The sequence below is a fragment of the Balaenoptera acutorostrata genome, chromosome 16 (assembly GCF_949987535.1).
Source record: "Balaenoptera acutorostrata chromosome 16, mBalAcu1.1, whole genome shotgun sequence".
NCBI lineage: Eukaryota > Metazoa > Chordata > Mammalia > Artiodactyla > Balaenopteridae > Balaenoptera > Balaenoptera acutorostrata.
The window spans coordinates 728,689-744,363 of NC_080079.1; the positions used below are offsets into that span (position 1 = coordinate 728,689).

The window sequence follows — 15,675 nt, forward strand, 5'->3', positions numbered from 1 at the left end:
TTTTCACCACGATCGATTTTATTGCTTAGGGACCGGAGCGGTCATTTCCAAAGGCCTCCTGAGTGACCAACAGCTGAAACCCCGCTGCACAGAATCACCGTGGGCCAGCCAGAGCAGAGCGACCACAGCTTGACACAGACCCTGACGGTACTGTCAAGGACACAGATTCGGCACGTGGACGCCAGCTCACTTGGCAACGGTTGTGATTTATCCAAAACAAGCTTCTACCCAGCGCCTTCACCCAGCCCAGGAGTTCTGTAGTGTTAAAGCAAATCAATAAAACGTTCATTTGTGTTTCATCCACGGGCCCTGGGACCACCTCTCACTGCTCCGCCGGGTGCCAGGAGCAAGTACGTGCAGCAGGGTTACGACAGGTCGTTAGAGGTTCAGCATCCAAGGACGTGTACAGTTTGTTTCTCTGAATATTTTTATATACAGGCCACGTTACAAGCAGTTTCTATCAGAAGCAGACTAGCTATTTTTATTTCTCCCATGATATTATTGTTTTATGTAGAATACTTGGCACCATAGAACAGTAACAAAAGACAGACAAAACGGTTTACAAAATTCTTAAAAGGTGCACCCGAGCTAGCTATAAACTTCACATTCAGTTCTTAATATTAGGCAGAAAAAGGCCTAGGAGTCTCCAACTGCTCGTATGGATGTGCTGTGGTCGGTCTGACCCCTGACGGCTCTGCTGGGTCGTAGTACTTGTTTTATAGCTTTGTGTGTTGACGTGCACGTAACCAAACTCCTAGACACCAATTCTACCCTGCTGATATGACACTCAAGCATTCATACTGGAAAGTATATTTAGCGTAAGTTTTGGTAAGTTTATAAATTATTTTTAAAAAGTATATATTTATATATATTTATATATATAAAAATGGAAAGCAGCTGCAGTGTGATTCAAAAACCATGTAACATGGCAGTAGAGTGACTAACAGGGAAGGGGCCTCCAGAAGTGAAAGCGAGGGCCACGCCGCCGGCCGGCAGAGCCCCGGCCGCCCCGCCACAGAGGGGACTCCAAGCCCTGTGGGGTTTCTACGCCAGAGAAGCTCCTCCACGCTGACAATGATTAAAAATCGAAAACCGTGAAGTCTAAAATGCAGAATCTCTTTGCTGTCTATTAGAGTTTTGGCGACAGGACTGTGACTTATTTAAAAAAAATCCCCATGTTTCTACTTGATGTCACACGAACAGACACGACAGTGAGGTATGTGAGGCTTGTCCGGAGCGCCGTCCGGGGCGGAAGCGACGTGTGGGGCCGGCCGTCTAGCGGTGGCGCGCAGGCGGGCCTGTCGATGCAGCTGTCGGAGGACGTGGCTCCTCCTGCTGCAGGGAGGTCTCGCCGGGGGTCCCCTCGTGGCGCTGGCATCGCTTCCCTGCCGTGGAATCAGCCGTTTGTTAAAGGGACAGACACACCACGAAAAGCTCAGAAAGGTGAACTCGAGGGAGGAGGCATATTTACCACCAGTTCACTGCACCACACAACACTTGTGCACACGTGCGTGAGGTTTACCTGCCCCGGGCGCCATGCGGAAGGCCAGGAACACGGGCTGCAGCGGGAGAAGAGAGGCCGTCAGAACCGGGCGCCCAGACCCCGCTCCCGGGCTACCCGGCCTACCCGGCCGCGGCCCGCGGGCCCAGCGCAGGGCCCCAGTTCCCGAGGAGCTGGTGGGACTGGGCGACCAGAGGCTAGAGGCAAAGGGCCTTCGCGTTCTCTAAAGACGCTGTTGTTTCCAGATAAAGACAACGTGAAAGCTGATTTCAGGCCCGAAGAACACGGGGAAGGACAGAGCCCGTCCTGGGATCCGGCCCCCTGGGCAGTGTGGGCGACCGCCCAGAGGCCCTGGAAATGGGAAACGGTGAACATCTCTCATGTGGCTGATGGTGACACACGACCCGTCACCACACGCCCCTCGGAGGGGCCCGGGCCAGTCACACGTACAAAGTTAGTCCCGGAACAAATACTCGGTGTTTCCCCCAAGGCACTGGGTCGGTGACACGCCCGTCTCCCACCGCCCGTCTCCCACCCGCACTGGCGGTGGGTGCTTGCCCCAGAAGCCAGGAAACTACTTGAGTGCACGTTCAGGAAACGGCCTCCAGAAATAGCCAGCGGTGGACACAGCCTCCTTTTACAAATAGTAAAACTGTGTATTTTATTCTGTGACCAGTCACTTCTGCCTTATCTACCTGCCTATCTATCTAGCCCCTACCTACCTACCTTCTGGTATTTTATTAAAGTTAAATAAAAACAGACCAACTTGGCCTCCTCTGTGCAGTAGACTAAGGAGGCGGAGAAGAGGGGCAGTAGAAGCAGTCCACCACAGCCCCCAGCCTGCAAAGCCCGTCACGGCCCGCCCCTCGGGCCCGGCCCCCAGACCGCGGCGCGGCTCCGTCCGTCACCTTGTGGTCTCCCATGCAGACACTGGGCCCGATGTGGTCGTAGGTGACAACCTTCTCCTCGCTCTCCGACTGGGAAAAGCAAACAGAGGGAGAGGCATGGGAGGCGGAAATGGGGGGGTTTCCTGGGAGAGCAGCGAGCGGGTGGCAGCCCAGCGGACGCTCCGCCCGCAGCCACTGTGCCCACGTCTCCGTGGGGCTCTGGCCGGCTCAGAGCCGCCAGTGTGCCTCTGGCCCCCAGGAGGGAGGTCCGGGCAGTCCGGGCAGCACGTCGGCACCCTGCTCTCCCAGGTGGGAGGGCTCCGGCCTTGGGAGGTGGCGACACGGGCGGTGGGTGTGGAGCCCGAGCTCCCCTCTGCCTCCGGGCTGGGCCCTGGACCGTGCTCGCTGCAGTCGGGGCAGCTGTGACATTTCTTTCCAGCTGTGCCCCCGGCACAGAGGAAGCCCACCTGGTTCCTGTTTTCCCTGTTGCCATTTGTTTTGGACCCAGAACTCCCTGTTCAAACGAGAAGACTCCCCGAACGCCACGCTGCCGCACCCAGCGGTCTGCGCCCAGTGACGCAGGGCTGAGGGCGCCCTCCCGCCTCTGCCAGCCTGCAGGCACCTTAACACCAGGTGTGCAGCCAAGGGTGTGTTCCCGCAGTCAGTCGGCTCTGGCTCCAACTGGGCCAGGATTTCACATCCTCGGCTGAAGCGTCTGAGACTATAAGCTGAATTATCTTTAATGCAGCAGGAAGCTTAAGGTCAGGTTTACTTTGCAGCATGGTCGCCTGCCAGAAGGCGTAAAGACCCCTCTGCGCGTCCTTCGCCGTCACAGAACCTCCCCGGAGTGGGGAAACGTTCATCAAGCGCAGCGTGGTAATTCACAAAGGCAGCAGAGAATTGTGGATTTCCAAGTGCACAATCGTGAGACAGATAAACAAATTAAGCGGGCGCCGCACACCTCGCTGCAACTCATCACCACGCCCGCCACCTCCGTGTCCCGGGGCCGGGAAGCAGAACGAACATGATGCCGAGGTGACCGAGCGTGGCGTGATGGATGACGCCGCGGGAGCTGCTCACGCCACGGCCAGTGGGCTGGTAACGCCTGCCGCCCACCGGGCAGCCCCCAGGGGAGGGCCTGCCGGGGCTCCCACCCCCCCCAGAAGGGCGCTGGGCCCTCCCCACCCTGGGCCACCCAGCCGAGCTCCGTCCCCACTGTGTCTGCAGCATCAAATCTCGGGCCCCGAAGCTGACGTGATGTGAACGCAGGTAAAACAGCCTGCAGTGCCGCCTTCTGCTGGACCCGTCTGCAGCCCTGGGCAACCCCCTTCACCATCCTACGCACTCCTGCTGTCTTGGTGGGGTTACCGCAGGATGCCTTTTTCCCTGGGAGAGGACACTGGCCTCTTCTCTGCGCCCCGAGGCCCCTGAGGCCCCCTCTCTGGACACAGCCCTGTGCTCAGCTCGCCTGCTGGCGTGAGCCGCTATGTCCACTGTCCACGCTCTGCTTCCTCACGTGGCATCTCAGGGCCCCAAGGGCAGGCCCAGCAGAGACGGCTGCGTCCGAGGCCGGGCACCAGGCACGCTTGCCCGGGTCTGTGTGGTCAGGGCCAATGTCCCGTGCAGCTCCCTTCGGGAAGGCTGCTTGTGGGAGCAGCCCAGCCAGCACCTGTCCTCCGCGATGGGCTCTGGGGGTGGGCGTGTCACAGCCGGGTGCAGGCCCTGCCCACAGGCCCCGGGGAGGGCTGCCGAGGCTGCCCCGGCCAGCCCCCAGGCCCCGTCAGAGCAAGCTCACTGCGGACCCGACGCGTCCCCACCTCCAACCCGGGCCCAGCGGCCTCCCTCCCCACGCACCCGGGGACTCTGGCTCAAGGCAGAGCGTGGAGGGCCGGCCCGCCCCGGAAAGGCCAGCAGTGGGGCCTCCTGGAGGGGGGCTGCAGGGGCTGCCGAGCAGGGGGACGGGTGTGCACCTGGGCAGGCCGAGGGGGCTCTGCCCTCCTGGCTGCGTCTCTGGGTAAGGGCCTGGGGCCCAGGGGCGCAGACAGGGCTCCTCGCAGCAGCCTCGGGGGCTGTGGAGGGAGGTCACTAGAGCCCAAAACGTACTGGGTTGAGGTTGGGGGACGGCCTGGGCCGTGGGGACCTCCTGCCCCCTCCTAACTGGCTGCCCACATCACGCAGAGGCCAGACCGCTGCCCTGATGAATCAGTGCACCTCGTTATTATATTTTTTCACTGACGGGGTTGACAAAACCAATGCAGGTGTTGATTCTTTAGAGCAGTCCTTTTGTGTTACATGTGGGCATTGAAAATCCCCGGGAAATCAAGAGGCTCCAGGAAACTCAAACTCTCCCCGCACCCAGTCTCATGGGGCTGCCTCCTGAGTGCTGGACATTCATCTTTAACTTCTCAAGCCCCAGTGTGACTCTGGCTCTGATTTACAACTTAGGAAAATAAGGACGGACTTCATAGCTCCCAAGCTCTTTCGAGGACAAGAGCTCATTGACTCCCCCGAGGACACAATAAACTAAAACGATTCCTAAAGCACTGGCGACAGTTTGTGCCTGTTTTGAATCCAGAAAGACACTGGAGATCGGGCTCCATCCCAGCCCCGAGGACGGGGTCAGGGCTCATCCTGGGGCCGGCAGGAGGGCACGTCCCCTGGCCCGGGGCTCCCCACCCACCCGGGCTCTGGCCTGCGCGGCCCTCACACTTACCCTCAGAATCAGCTCCTTGGCGGACGGGGACATAAGGACACGGTCACACCAGGCGGGGCACCGGGTGTTCATGTACTGCCTGCCCTGGCTGGAGTCCTCACTGTATGGGTAGCTGGGGAGACAGGACAGGAAGGCACCGGTCAGCAGCCGCGGGGCCCCTCCTCCAGCCCCTCCTCCGCGCCCGGGGGAGGGCGGCGTGGGCTCTGCCCCACGCACCTCAGAGAGGCCGAGCCTGTGCAGGGGGAGAACAGGCGGACGGAAGTTTCCAGAATACAGTCAAAGGACTGTCCCACCCAGCACTTCAGATAAACCCTCCCCACGGACACGGACACGTCTATTAAACTTGGTTTTATCTTTGGATGCGGCCTACAGCACAACGAAAACCTGCCCAGGAGCCTACGGAGGCCTGGGCCCAGACTGACGCCACACCCTTGTGCCACCGAGGCGTCCACCTCAGGAAGCGCCCAGGTGCCCGGGCCGTGGCCTTGGGCCTTCGCTGTGGCGGAGTGTGTGCGTGGCCCTGACTTACTGCCCTGGCCGCACGGGCCCCGCCTCCCGCCCACCGGCCCCGTGCGGCAGCGGGGAGAGGCCCGGGGCCCCTTGGGAATGGGGCCACCACAGCCGACCGACTGACATGGCGAGAAGCAGGCGGGGCCTGTGACCACCAGCGGAGCCCCCGACACCCTGGCACTAGCCGCCTGGCTGAGGCCCAGAACTCACCGGCACCTCCGGCTCCGGGCTCTGCGCTGCCCAGCGGGTCCGCCCTGGTCCATGTAAAACTGCTCGCCCCACCCCGTGGGCATTTTGATTGGGTTGCACTGAACTAACAGCAGGTGAATTTAACCAGAATGAACTAACTGGCTTTGGGGGACCCTCAGCCGTGCTCCCTGCACACCCACGAGGATGGCGGGTCTGCTTTCTCGTGGTGCATCTCCTATGGCCTTCAATACAGTCTAAAACTTTTCCTTGCAAAGGTCTAATGTGCTTTTTAGGTTAGTTCCAAAATACCGCATGGTATTTGCTGTGAATGGCACTTTACTCTCTATTAAATTTTCCTGTGCTTTCAGCTGGAGGAGAAAAATGCCACTGTCTTCCCGGGCTGCTCTGTCCTGGGCACCTGCTCGCGTGGGGCCTCTGCCCCTCCTCCCTCCCTCTGTGGCCCGTGGTCAGGATCCGCAGAACCTGAGTTAACGGTTCTCAGCCTCCTCCATCCTCCAGAGCGTTCCACACACTCCCGCCAGAAACGGCGACTTACGGCCCCAGGCCCTGCAGGAATTTAGTTCATTGAAGACCCAAAGCAGCAAACATGGCTACAAACAAAACGTCCCTAATCTCTGCTTCTAACAGCATTACACCTGCTGACGGCACGGAGCACTGACCACCCTACAACTTCCTTCAGGGAAAAGGGGGGCCAACGGCGGGCTTGTTCAGGCACGTCCCAGCCTAGCTTGGCTGTGGTCCCGAAGGAGCGACGCTCGCCCGCCCCATCCTCCTGGGAGCTGCGGGAATCGGGGTCCGCACGGGCCGACCCGGAGTGTCCAGAGTAGGATGTGCTGAGCACAGAGCACGCCCCCAGCCCCCTCCACTGGAGGCAAAGGTCAGGGGAGAGGGCGGCCGGCAGGGCTGCGGCCAGGGCTGGGAAGGTCGTGTGTGCTCTGAGCCCACCCAAGCTGGTCCTTGACCGTGAGGCGGGGCAGGACAGGTTCACCTGGAGGGAAATCTGCGGTCAACAGCAGGTCTGGGAGGTGGAGCCGGCCACCCCGGGCCTCGCCCACGCTCCCCGTCGCGCAGGAGCCGCACAGACGCACGCTGCTCCAAGAGTGCTGAATGGGCCGGCTCGAAGCATCCCTCGGAGATGCAGTGCAGACGGGAGCAGCATCGAGTCCCGGGGGCTTCGGGAACCACCGCGTGACCCTCAGCTGCACCTATGACGTTGTTGCTACGGGAAAGCCCTCGGGAGCCCTGGCCATCGGGGGTCCCACTGAGGCTGCACCCCAATGCCCACAGAGCCCCCTGGGGACCTGCCTAGGGCAAGGTTCAGGGAAGGCTGTGGGTCCTGCGTTAGAAACAGCACGAAAAGCCCACTCAGGTAAGTGATGGACAGTCCCCAAGCACACCACGGAGCCATCATCACAGGGCGCCAGGGCCCGAGTCCAGTCCCCCGTCCACCACCAGGAGCTGACGGGCCATCACGGGGACAGTCAGCCTGGTGAGGAGTAACACGGAAGGGCCCGGGAGGCCCGGAGCCGTGACAAGCTTCCCACCGGGCCTTCAGTCCGTGTTCTCAACCTTGCTGCTGCCGTGGGGCCTGCCCACGTGTGATTCAGCGGGCGAAAGAAGCTGGCCGTGAGGGGCGCCCTGGCCGGGACGGGCAGGGCGGTTGGGGGCGGCACCCTCACCCCACAGACCGGGGGCCCTTGCTGTGGACAGACTCCCGGAAGGGGCCAGCCACTCCCAGAGCCAGGCCAGGAGCGAGCAGGGCGGTGCTGGTGCAGATGGGCCGGGCAAGGCCGGCGTGGGCCCGGGAGGGGGGCCCTGCCCAGGCCACTCCAAGGATGGCCCAGCGCTGCCTGCCGGGGCTGCCGATGATTAATGCTCGCTGCACACGCGGACTTATCTGAAAGCAAACGCTGCGCAGGGCGGGGACGCGGGACGAGCCGCCGGCCTGGCCCCGCATGGTGGGGAGTGACCGCCACAACGAATGGCCCTGAGATAAAGCTAACAATCGCCCACCTGTCCTCCCAGCCCCTCGGGCTCCTTCCCGCAGGATGCAGGATGTGGGCAAGCGGCCCCTTTGCCAGGGCGCTGCCGACAAGGCTCGGCCTGCATCTGAGCGGCGGGCAGGCGGGTGGTGTCACCAGGGCCCGAGGCCAGCAGCCAGGCCGGGAAGGCACAAAGGCCCACTGTGCCGGCCGCCCGACTCCGCAGGGCCGGCCGCCGTGCGCGAGAGACGCAGGCTCAGGAGGAGTCCGAGGGTGGAGGGGGCGGGGGCCCCTGAACCTGGCCAGACAGGCCCAGTTCTCACCGGAGCGGGAGGTGGAGAATTGGGGGTGCTGCGGGGGACCCTCCTGGGCTTCTCGTGCGGGGAGAACGCGAGTGTCCCCAAGTCACGGCCCTGCTGAGGGTGGACGGGCCCGCGCGGCCGGTGAATTGGCGGACCGTCCACCCGTGCATGGCAGCCCCGGAGGCCGGCAGGCAGTGGCCGTGCAGGAACTCAGTTTCCAAACACCTGAGACTCCTGGGAAAGAAAAGGAGGCGGAAGGAAGCTGCACCTGAGCTGGGCAATAACATTCACACTGTCGTGGGGAGGAGGAGCTCGGGGCCAAGGGGCCAGGAGGGGCCCATGGTCAGAGCCGTAGAGCTGACCCGGCTCTGTGGACACAGGTGCCCGCAGCGTCCCCGTGGGGTGACCGGCGGCTTCCCGAGTAACCGGTGCCCTGGCCCTCTGCCCCTCAGCGCTTGTCCCCGTGCCTCCGTGTGGGCCGTGTCCACCCGGGGCTCGGAGACCAGCTGGACAAGCTTCCTGGCTCCCTTCCCAAGAACAAGGCCGGGCACACAGCAGGGAGCTCAGCCTTCTTGTCCAAATGTCACCGTTTTATAGTTATCGTTACAGACAGGAATCTACAGATGGTCCAAAGTTGAATTATGGCCCAAAAAGAAGTCTGAAAAGCACCTCCGAATCTTTAATATAAAAATAAATGTATCCACTGAAGAGAGACAGCCTTCTCTGGCCAGAGCCGTGTAATACATTTTATCCCTGTGTTATATATATTTTTGTCTTTTTCGAAAGCTCTCGCTGGATCTTTTTCTGTAATTAATTTGCCCAGTAAAAACCTCTTTCCCACCGTGGAGCGTTTTTGTCCGTCCTTGGGAAGGTGTGACTTTTCTCTGGCGAGGTGTGTACTCTGACTGTGCGCCTGTCCACCTCCCCGGTCAGCTTCACTCTGGGGCACACGTGTCACGCAGAGCCACAAGCGCAGGGGGCACAGCAGCCCTCCACCCCCCGGCGGCTCCCGCGCCACACACAGCAGCCCCCGGCCCCCTGGTTCCCACTGCTCCCAGGCCCGCGGGGAGCAGGGGTCCGGCCGCTTCAGCAGCCAACATCTATCCGTTAAAGGTGGCGTTTTGGTTACTTCCAGGTTTGGGGAGTTCTCGGCCGTGACGTGTGGACCCCCAGGGGCCCGAGACCCTGTCAGGGGCTGGAAGGTGAGCTCTATGTTCGCGATTACACGGAGACGCTACTTGCTGTTGTCACGGTGTTGGGGGCGGCCCCCTCCTCAGCCCCACCCAGGCAAAGCCGCACGAATGCTTCCTTGATCGAATCTCCGGCCTGGGAGACACAGGTAGGAGTCAGTGGGACGGGAGGGGAGCGTGTGGGCGCATCCGCCACCTCTGGGAATTCTCGAGCCTCAGGGACGGGAGGCTTCCTGCGGCGGCGGGGGCGGTTCCGAGGGCACGGGTGGGCGGCAGCGCTCCACAGGGACTTGGGTCCAGGGCAGGGCCGCGTGCAGGGCTGGGGGAGGGTTCCACACCGCGGGAAGCCTGCTGCCACCGCGTTAGTGGAAAAGGCAGCTAAGCCGTCTCGTCTTCATACTTTGATCTCTTTATTTCAAAACCAACGACAGTAACTCAGAATGACACTCTACGCTAGAAACTCCCTGCTGGATGCACAGGACAGGCTTTGGTGGTCACCTCTGGGGCGTCCCAGATCACTGCCACTCACGCCGGGCCTTCCTGGGGAGGGGCAAGGGGGGGCTCCCGCGATCGGCCCAAGTCCAGGTTGAGAGTGGGAGCCGCCGGCGGACGCTGGGCCGAGGGCAGGGAGGGCGGCCAGCATGACAGCGCAGGACGCAGAAAGCTGACCGTCGCCTTGTCCACTGCAAACAACCAGCCTCGCGGTCGGCTCTGCAGCCCCTCCAGGCCGCGCACACAGACAGACCAGGCGGGCACGGCTCACGCCAGCGCCAGCATCGCGCTCTTTGCCCACCAGTTATTCTGAGCACGAGCTTAAAGCTTTTTATGTCACCAGCACGTGGAAACACCGCGTGGCGTTAAAGGCCTTCATTTGGCCTGGTCCCGAGCGCCGTCCGTGGCCACTAGGGGTTGGCGGGCGTCATCTGGAGCGCAGGGTGGGGCCTGGAGGGTCTCTGTGGCGGGCACCCCCTGCGCCCACTAGCCTGGCCTGGCCGCGCTCCCTGCCTCTACCCCACGCCGCCGGTCACTTCGTGGTTGTCCCTCGCGAAGGTGCAAAACTGTGCCCGAGGCTGAGAAGAACGAGAACTGAAGGCTCTACAAACGCCTGAAATATTAGCACCTCTTCCAGCAAAAGGACACACAGCATTGACTTCCAATCCATTAGGAGTGGAGTTCTGTTAGCCCGTGGAGAACAGTCACGAACGCCTCTGCCCAAGAAACACCCCCCCGCCCCCCTCGCTCTCCGTAGGAGACCTGTCTGCTCGAGCGTCTCTGAGGACTGTCCCGGGTATGCGATTAGCCACAGCCTGGAGCCACGGGGGGCACGGTGGCCCCCACTCCAGGCTCTGCACTGACCCCGCCCCCAGCCCCTGGGCCCCGGCAGCTGAGCGCTCGCCTCCACCAGGACGGGGACCAGGACTCCACAGCCAGTTTGCACTGAGTCCACTGCTTGGATAACAAAGTCAAAGGCACAGAAAGGTTCTGAAAACCAGGCGCGACGGCCAGAGGATGCCGCTCAGGACACCCTGCTCCCGTGGCACTGCCCGTTGGCACCAGGGATGCCCATGGCTCTTGCTAATTCCCTGGCTGACAAGCTGGAGCAAACAGGCCTCACAGAGAGGAAAGCTGGGTGAGGACAGGCACGACGGCCTGGGGTGCCCACTGCCCCTTGAATGGACACTGTCCACACCCCCCCTGCCCCCAGGAGGTGCCAGAGTCCGGCAGCCAGTGAGGCACAGACCGTCCCCACAAACGCCCAGAGCCACGAGCGAGGGCCCACAGCCTCGGAGCCCACGCACCTTTGTCCCGACCGCCTGGCCCACGTGGGAGGGAAGGGCCGTTTTCACAGAACGGAGTCGTGAGGATGACACGGCCTTGGGAGCATGGGAAGGGGCTGGCGTGGCCCTTCTCTGTGACTGCGGGGCTGCCACATGCACACCCTGCCCTGCCCGAGGCCACGCAGACAAACGCAGACGTGGTGTCCCTCACTGACCAGCGCGTCTTCCGGAAAGGTCCCCAAGGGGCTCAGCCTCACCAGTAGAAACAGAACCGGGAGGTTCCGCCTTTCCACCTCAAACAGGGCAGCGTGGTGGAGCCTGGACGTAGGACGGCCCCGTGGGCAGGATGCGCAGCTGGCGGGCACCCCGGCAGACTCCCTGCCTCTGTCCAGGGCGGGGACGCTGGGCACACGGGACGCGACGGGCGCCTCCCCTGCCCACCTCCCCCCGCCTGCCCCTCCCCACGCAGGACCAGGGCAGCCCGGGCGCCAGGCTCCTCAGGCGGCTCCTCGGCGGTTCCCACCCCTCAGCTCGGAGAGAAGCGGTAGACGGACGGTCTGCAGGGAAACCGCTCCAGGCCAGAAGCCCCTGACAGCTTCCAAGAGCGGGAGATGGCCCTCGGCTGGCAGCTGTGCACAGAGGACGCCCCCTGCACACCCCAGCAACACACCCACCCAGGCAGGCAATGCATACACCCAGGAAACACACACGCATACACGTATGCACACGAGTTTTGCACCACACGCACGAACTGCACACAAGCTCATGCACACCCCCCCACATAAACACCCATGTACGTGCAAACACCTATTTGTTCATATGTGCACATACCATGTACATGTGCAAACACAGCTCACACACACACATACCCACACCTCTGCAATGCACACCTGTACACAGCCACGTACTTGCACACACACACGCACACACAAGTAGGCCCATGCGTACACACACCGTGCACATGTGCATACACAACCCACCCCCACCCCAAGACACACTGCACACACCCATGCACATACACCCACATACCCACACGTGTGCACATACAACCATGTATGCGTATGACTCTGCATGCACACGTGTACACCCACACCATGTACATACACTCCGTGTGCACACCCATATTCGTGCATGTGTGGATACTATATGCACATACACAAACCCATGCACTGCACAAACACATGCAATCAGTCTATAATCCGATCGCATACATCCTGCACACCCACCCACACAGGTACACACACACCCTTACACACACGTGCACATACTCTGCACACACATGCACCCACACCCATGCGGTGCACATCCATGGACACGTGCCTACACAGTGTGCACAAGTGAATACACCCACGCACAATCCTCTGTGCACACACCCTGCACACGTGTGCACAGGAGCTCATGCTCCTGCACACACACACACACAGAGCACTCCTGAGATCACTTATTTTCCGGCAGAGTCAGAGAACACATCTGGGTACCAAACCACACAGCCACCGTTTCTAACCAAGTCCCTGCTGCTGTCCCACTTCTGCTTCCGCTGACGTTGTCCCATGTCTGGAACAGCCCTCCAGACCCCACGTGGCAACCCAGGGTGGCTGTGAGCTCTACCCGATGGTCACAAACATGGTTTTAAAATGCAACAGAGCCAAGGGAGGGGGATGGGTGTGACCCAGGCACCAGAGGAGGGGGAAGATGGGCAGTGCGGGAGGGGAATGGATGACCCAGGAAGTGGGGGAGGGGTGGGTGACTTGGACAGTGGGGGGAGATGACCTGGGCAGTGGGGGAGGGATGGATGAGCCGGGCAGTGGCCGGAAAGGCCTCAGGAGCCTGTGGTGGGTCTTGCACCACCGGCTGTGACGGGGCTGACAGGTCAGGTGTATTTCCTACTGTGAGCTGGACCCCCAGCTTTGGGAGCCGATGATTTAGTCTGTAAACCACGATTTTTCCCACCTCAGAAAACTTCGAGTGCTACTTCCCAGTTAAAGGGAGAAAATCTGACCCCTACACTGATGGTCCTCCCAGTGCCCCCGGCTGCCTGCCCCTCCCAGGCCACCTCCCTCGGGTGGCAGCCGTCACCTCCAGGCAGAGGGGGACCTCTGCTGCGACGGGCTTGCGGGGGGGGCCCCGCGGCCCAGGACACCGCCCCTACAGTGCAGGCACGTTCCTAACGCACCTGCAAAGTCACAGGACGTCCACAGGTTCCCAGACGAGGGCGGGACCTCTCGGGGTCATTCTCCTGCCACACCAGCCCATCAGACCCCGAGGCAGGTGTGCCCCAGACTGAGCGCAGGTGACCTCGAGGTGCCCGCAGCCCCAGGTACCCTGACGAACCCCAGGCCCTCCCTGGAGTTCCTCCGGCTTGGCACCAAAGCATGCCCACCCCCACCTACCAGTGGGATCTCAGAGGCCGGGGCTACGGCCGCCTTCCGGGGGGATGGCCTGTGCTTCCTGGAGACTGCCAGCCGGGGCCTGGCTGGACCACGCAGACTTGTCCCTCCTGACTCTGGACGTGCCAGTCTCTCCGCTGCCTAGGGGTGGGGGGCTCGTCTCTCGGCCACCTGAGCACGGACCACGAGGTCCTGTGGCCGGTCCTGCCTGCATCTTCTGCGCCCTGCACCTGGGTGACCTTCAAGGCTGTGGCGTTTGCGAGAAGCTCGAGGGGCCGACGCCAGCTCAGGGCATACACGTGTCCACAGGGCTATGCCTTCGGCAGCCCCAGGCCCCCTCCCTCCTGGCCGGCTCCACAGCCCTGAGAGAGGCGCTGGACCCCGATCAAGCAGGAGGGACCCCGGCACTACCCTCAGGAGGCGCGGGCTGAACAAGTCCCTCAGGACGTCTTTAGACTTTAGCTGTACCTGGGAGCACGGTTCACCGCACATCATATGTACGTTTAAAGTAGCGTCAGAGACTGAGGGCAACGTGGTGGTCAGCACCTGGACGGCATGGCTGAGGGCCGCCCTTCTGGTCCTGAGCCGCTGAGTCACGAGCTCACGGGTGTTGGAGCCGCTGCTGGGGGCCCACCAGGCACCCCAAAGGCCCAGGCCCCTGCTTCTCTGGCCCCTGAACCTCGCACCGCTGGTCTGGGTGCTGACCCTGAGCTGCGAGCGCCCGGCTGCCTTGGCCAGAGCCTGGACCTGCAGTGAGTCCCATGTCCAGTGGACGGTGGGGGGCCCCTCAAGCCTGCACACGTCTGACCACTGGAGTGTGGCCCAGGAAGCAGGGGTGACCTTCAGAGGGAGCCTGAGAGGACCTGGCCCCCCAGCACGTTCTGGATGCCAACCGTTCCTCTGACGTGGATCTGACGCGTTTACTGCCAGGCCCGACGCAGACGAGGGGGGCCAGGCGGCGCCCTCGGCCCCGCTTGCAGCTGCTCACCAGGTCCCGTCTACCTGAGAAAGCTTCCCTGAACCTGCCCAAGGCCCATTTTCTCCCAAGTGATAAGAATTTCTACTTGGAATCTATGAAAGGAGAGAGACGGGTAGGAGAAGCCCGTGATGGGGCATCTGTGTCTTTCCAGACGGGCCCGCGGGCCCAGCGCCCACCCGGTGTCCTGGCCACTTCGTAATCGTCTCTCTCCCCCCAGCCCGCCCCTCTGCAGCCCCGGGCTGGTCGGGAGGGAACGCACCGTTATTGCTGCAGATTTCAAGACTCTATGAACACCAGAACAAAACCCAGCAAAAGCTTACATACCTGAGAAAGACAAACACAGACACACCAAACCAAAACCCACCCCACGACGGTTCCAGCAAGATCCAGAACGTAGAGCTGCCTGTGTGGGCCCCTCGTAGGCGAATCTGAGAGGCCATGTTGGGAGAAAGGAGAGAACAGACACCTGCAGTGCTCAGTGCGGGGGGGTGGGGTGGGGGGAGGAGGCACAGGTGGCACGACGCACAGACAGGAGGAGCACAGTTACCTGCTGGCCCAGCGAGCGGCGCTCCTTACCTGGGAGGGAACGAGATGTCCAGTTCGTACAGTCTGTCCTTAAAGACAGACAGCTCCTTGTCAAATTCTAAGAGCTGCAAAAAGAAACAGAAAAAAATAGAGAGTCACTTTGGGTTGCCTCCCAGGGGGCACCGAGAAGCCCGGGGGGGGGGGGTCTGTCTGCAGCAGGGACCTGTAACTTCCGGGAAACACGCGTTGCTCCAGCACCTGCCCTGCACATCACCCGGGCCACGTGCAGGCCTCCCGAGGGCGGGCCCCCCGGGGGTGCGGCCGGAGAGACCCGGGGCACCCTGCAGGCCCTTCTGTGCGAAGCCTGCTCCGGACTCAGCCCCTCTGCTGCCGGCGCTGGACCCACACTGCCGGTGCTGACCGGCCACGCAGGGCCACCTCGCTCCGCTGTGGCCACGCGGTGCAGCCGCCGTGGGCACTGGCGTCGCCTCTGAGGTGCCTTCAGGCAGTGTCCAGCAGGGGGGACACCGTTTTGCCCAAACTAAGTCAAGAGAGTAAGAGCGCTGACCTCACACAGGAAGACAAAAAACAGGAGCTGGCCCTGAGGGACCCTTCAGAGCCACACGCCCCGGGGCACCGTGCCCCCAAGAGGGAAGGGCACTGGCAGCGTCGGGCCACCACGGGCACGCACACCCCGGGGATGCGGTCATC

At 62.0% G+C, this 15,675-nt stretch overlaps 1 protein-coding gene across 6 annotated transcripts in view; it reads right to left on the reverse strand.

Moving 5' to 3' along the window:
* The window catches only part of INPP5A (inositol polyphosphate-5-phosphatase A), a 181,723-nt gene continuing 166,048 nt past the window's right edge, over nt 1-15,675 (reverse strand). For 4 of the 6 annotated variants that reach the window (XM_057530898.1, XM_057530899.1, XM_057530895.1 and 1 more), the window contains 5 exons: nt 15,016-15,089; nt 5,102-5,213; nt 2,410-2,478; nt 1,523-1,559; nt 1-1,385 (listed from right to left, as the gene is read on the reverse strand). In XM_057530898.1, the coding sequence (XP_057386881.1) occupies nt 1,276-1,385; nt 1,523-1,559; nt 2,410-2,478; nt 5,102-5,213; nt 15,016-15,089 (402 nt within the window). In that variant the 3' untranslated portion in view covers nt 1-1,275. Of the gene's footprint in view, nt 1,386-1,471; nt 1,560-2,409; nt 2,479-5,101; nt 5,214-15,015; nt 15,090-15,675 lie in introns of all 6 variants that reach the window. The other 2 variants (XM_057530897.1, XM_007173321.2) reach the window with 1 other exon arrangement.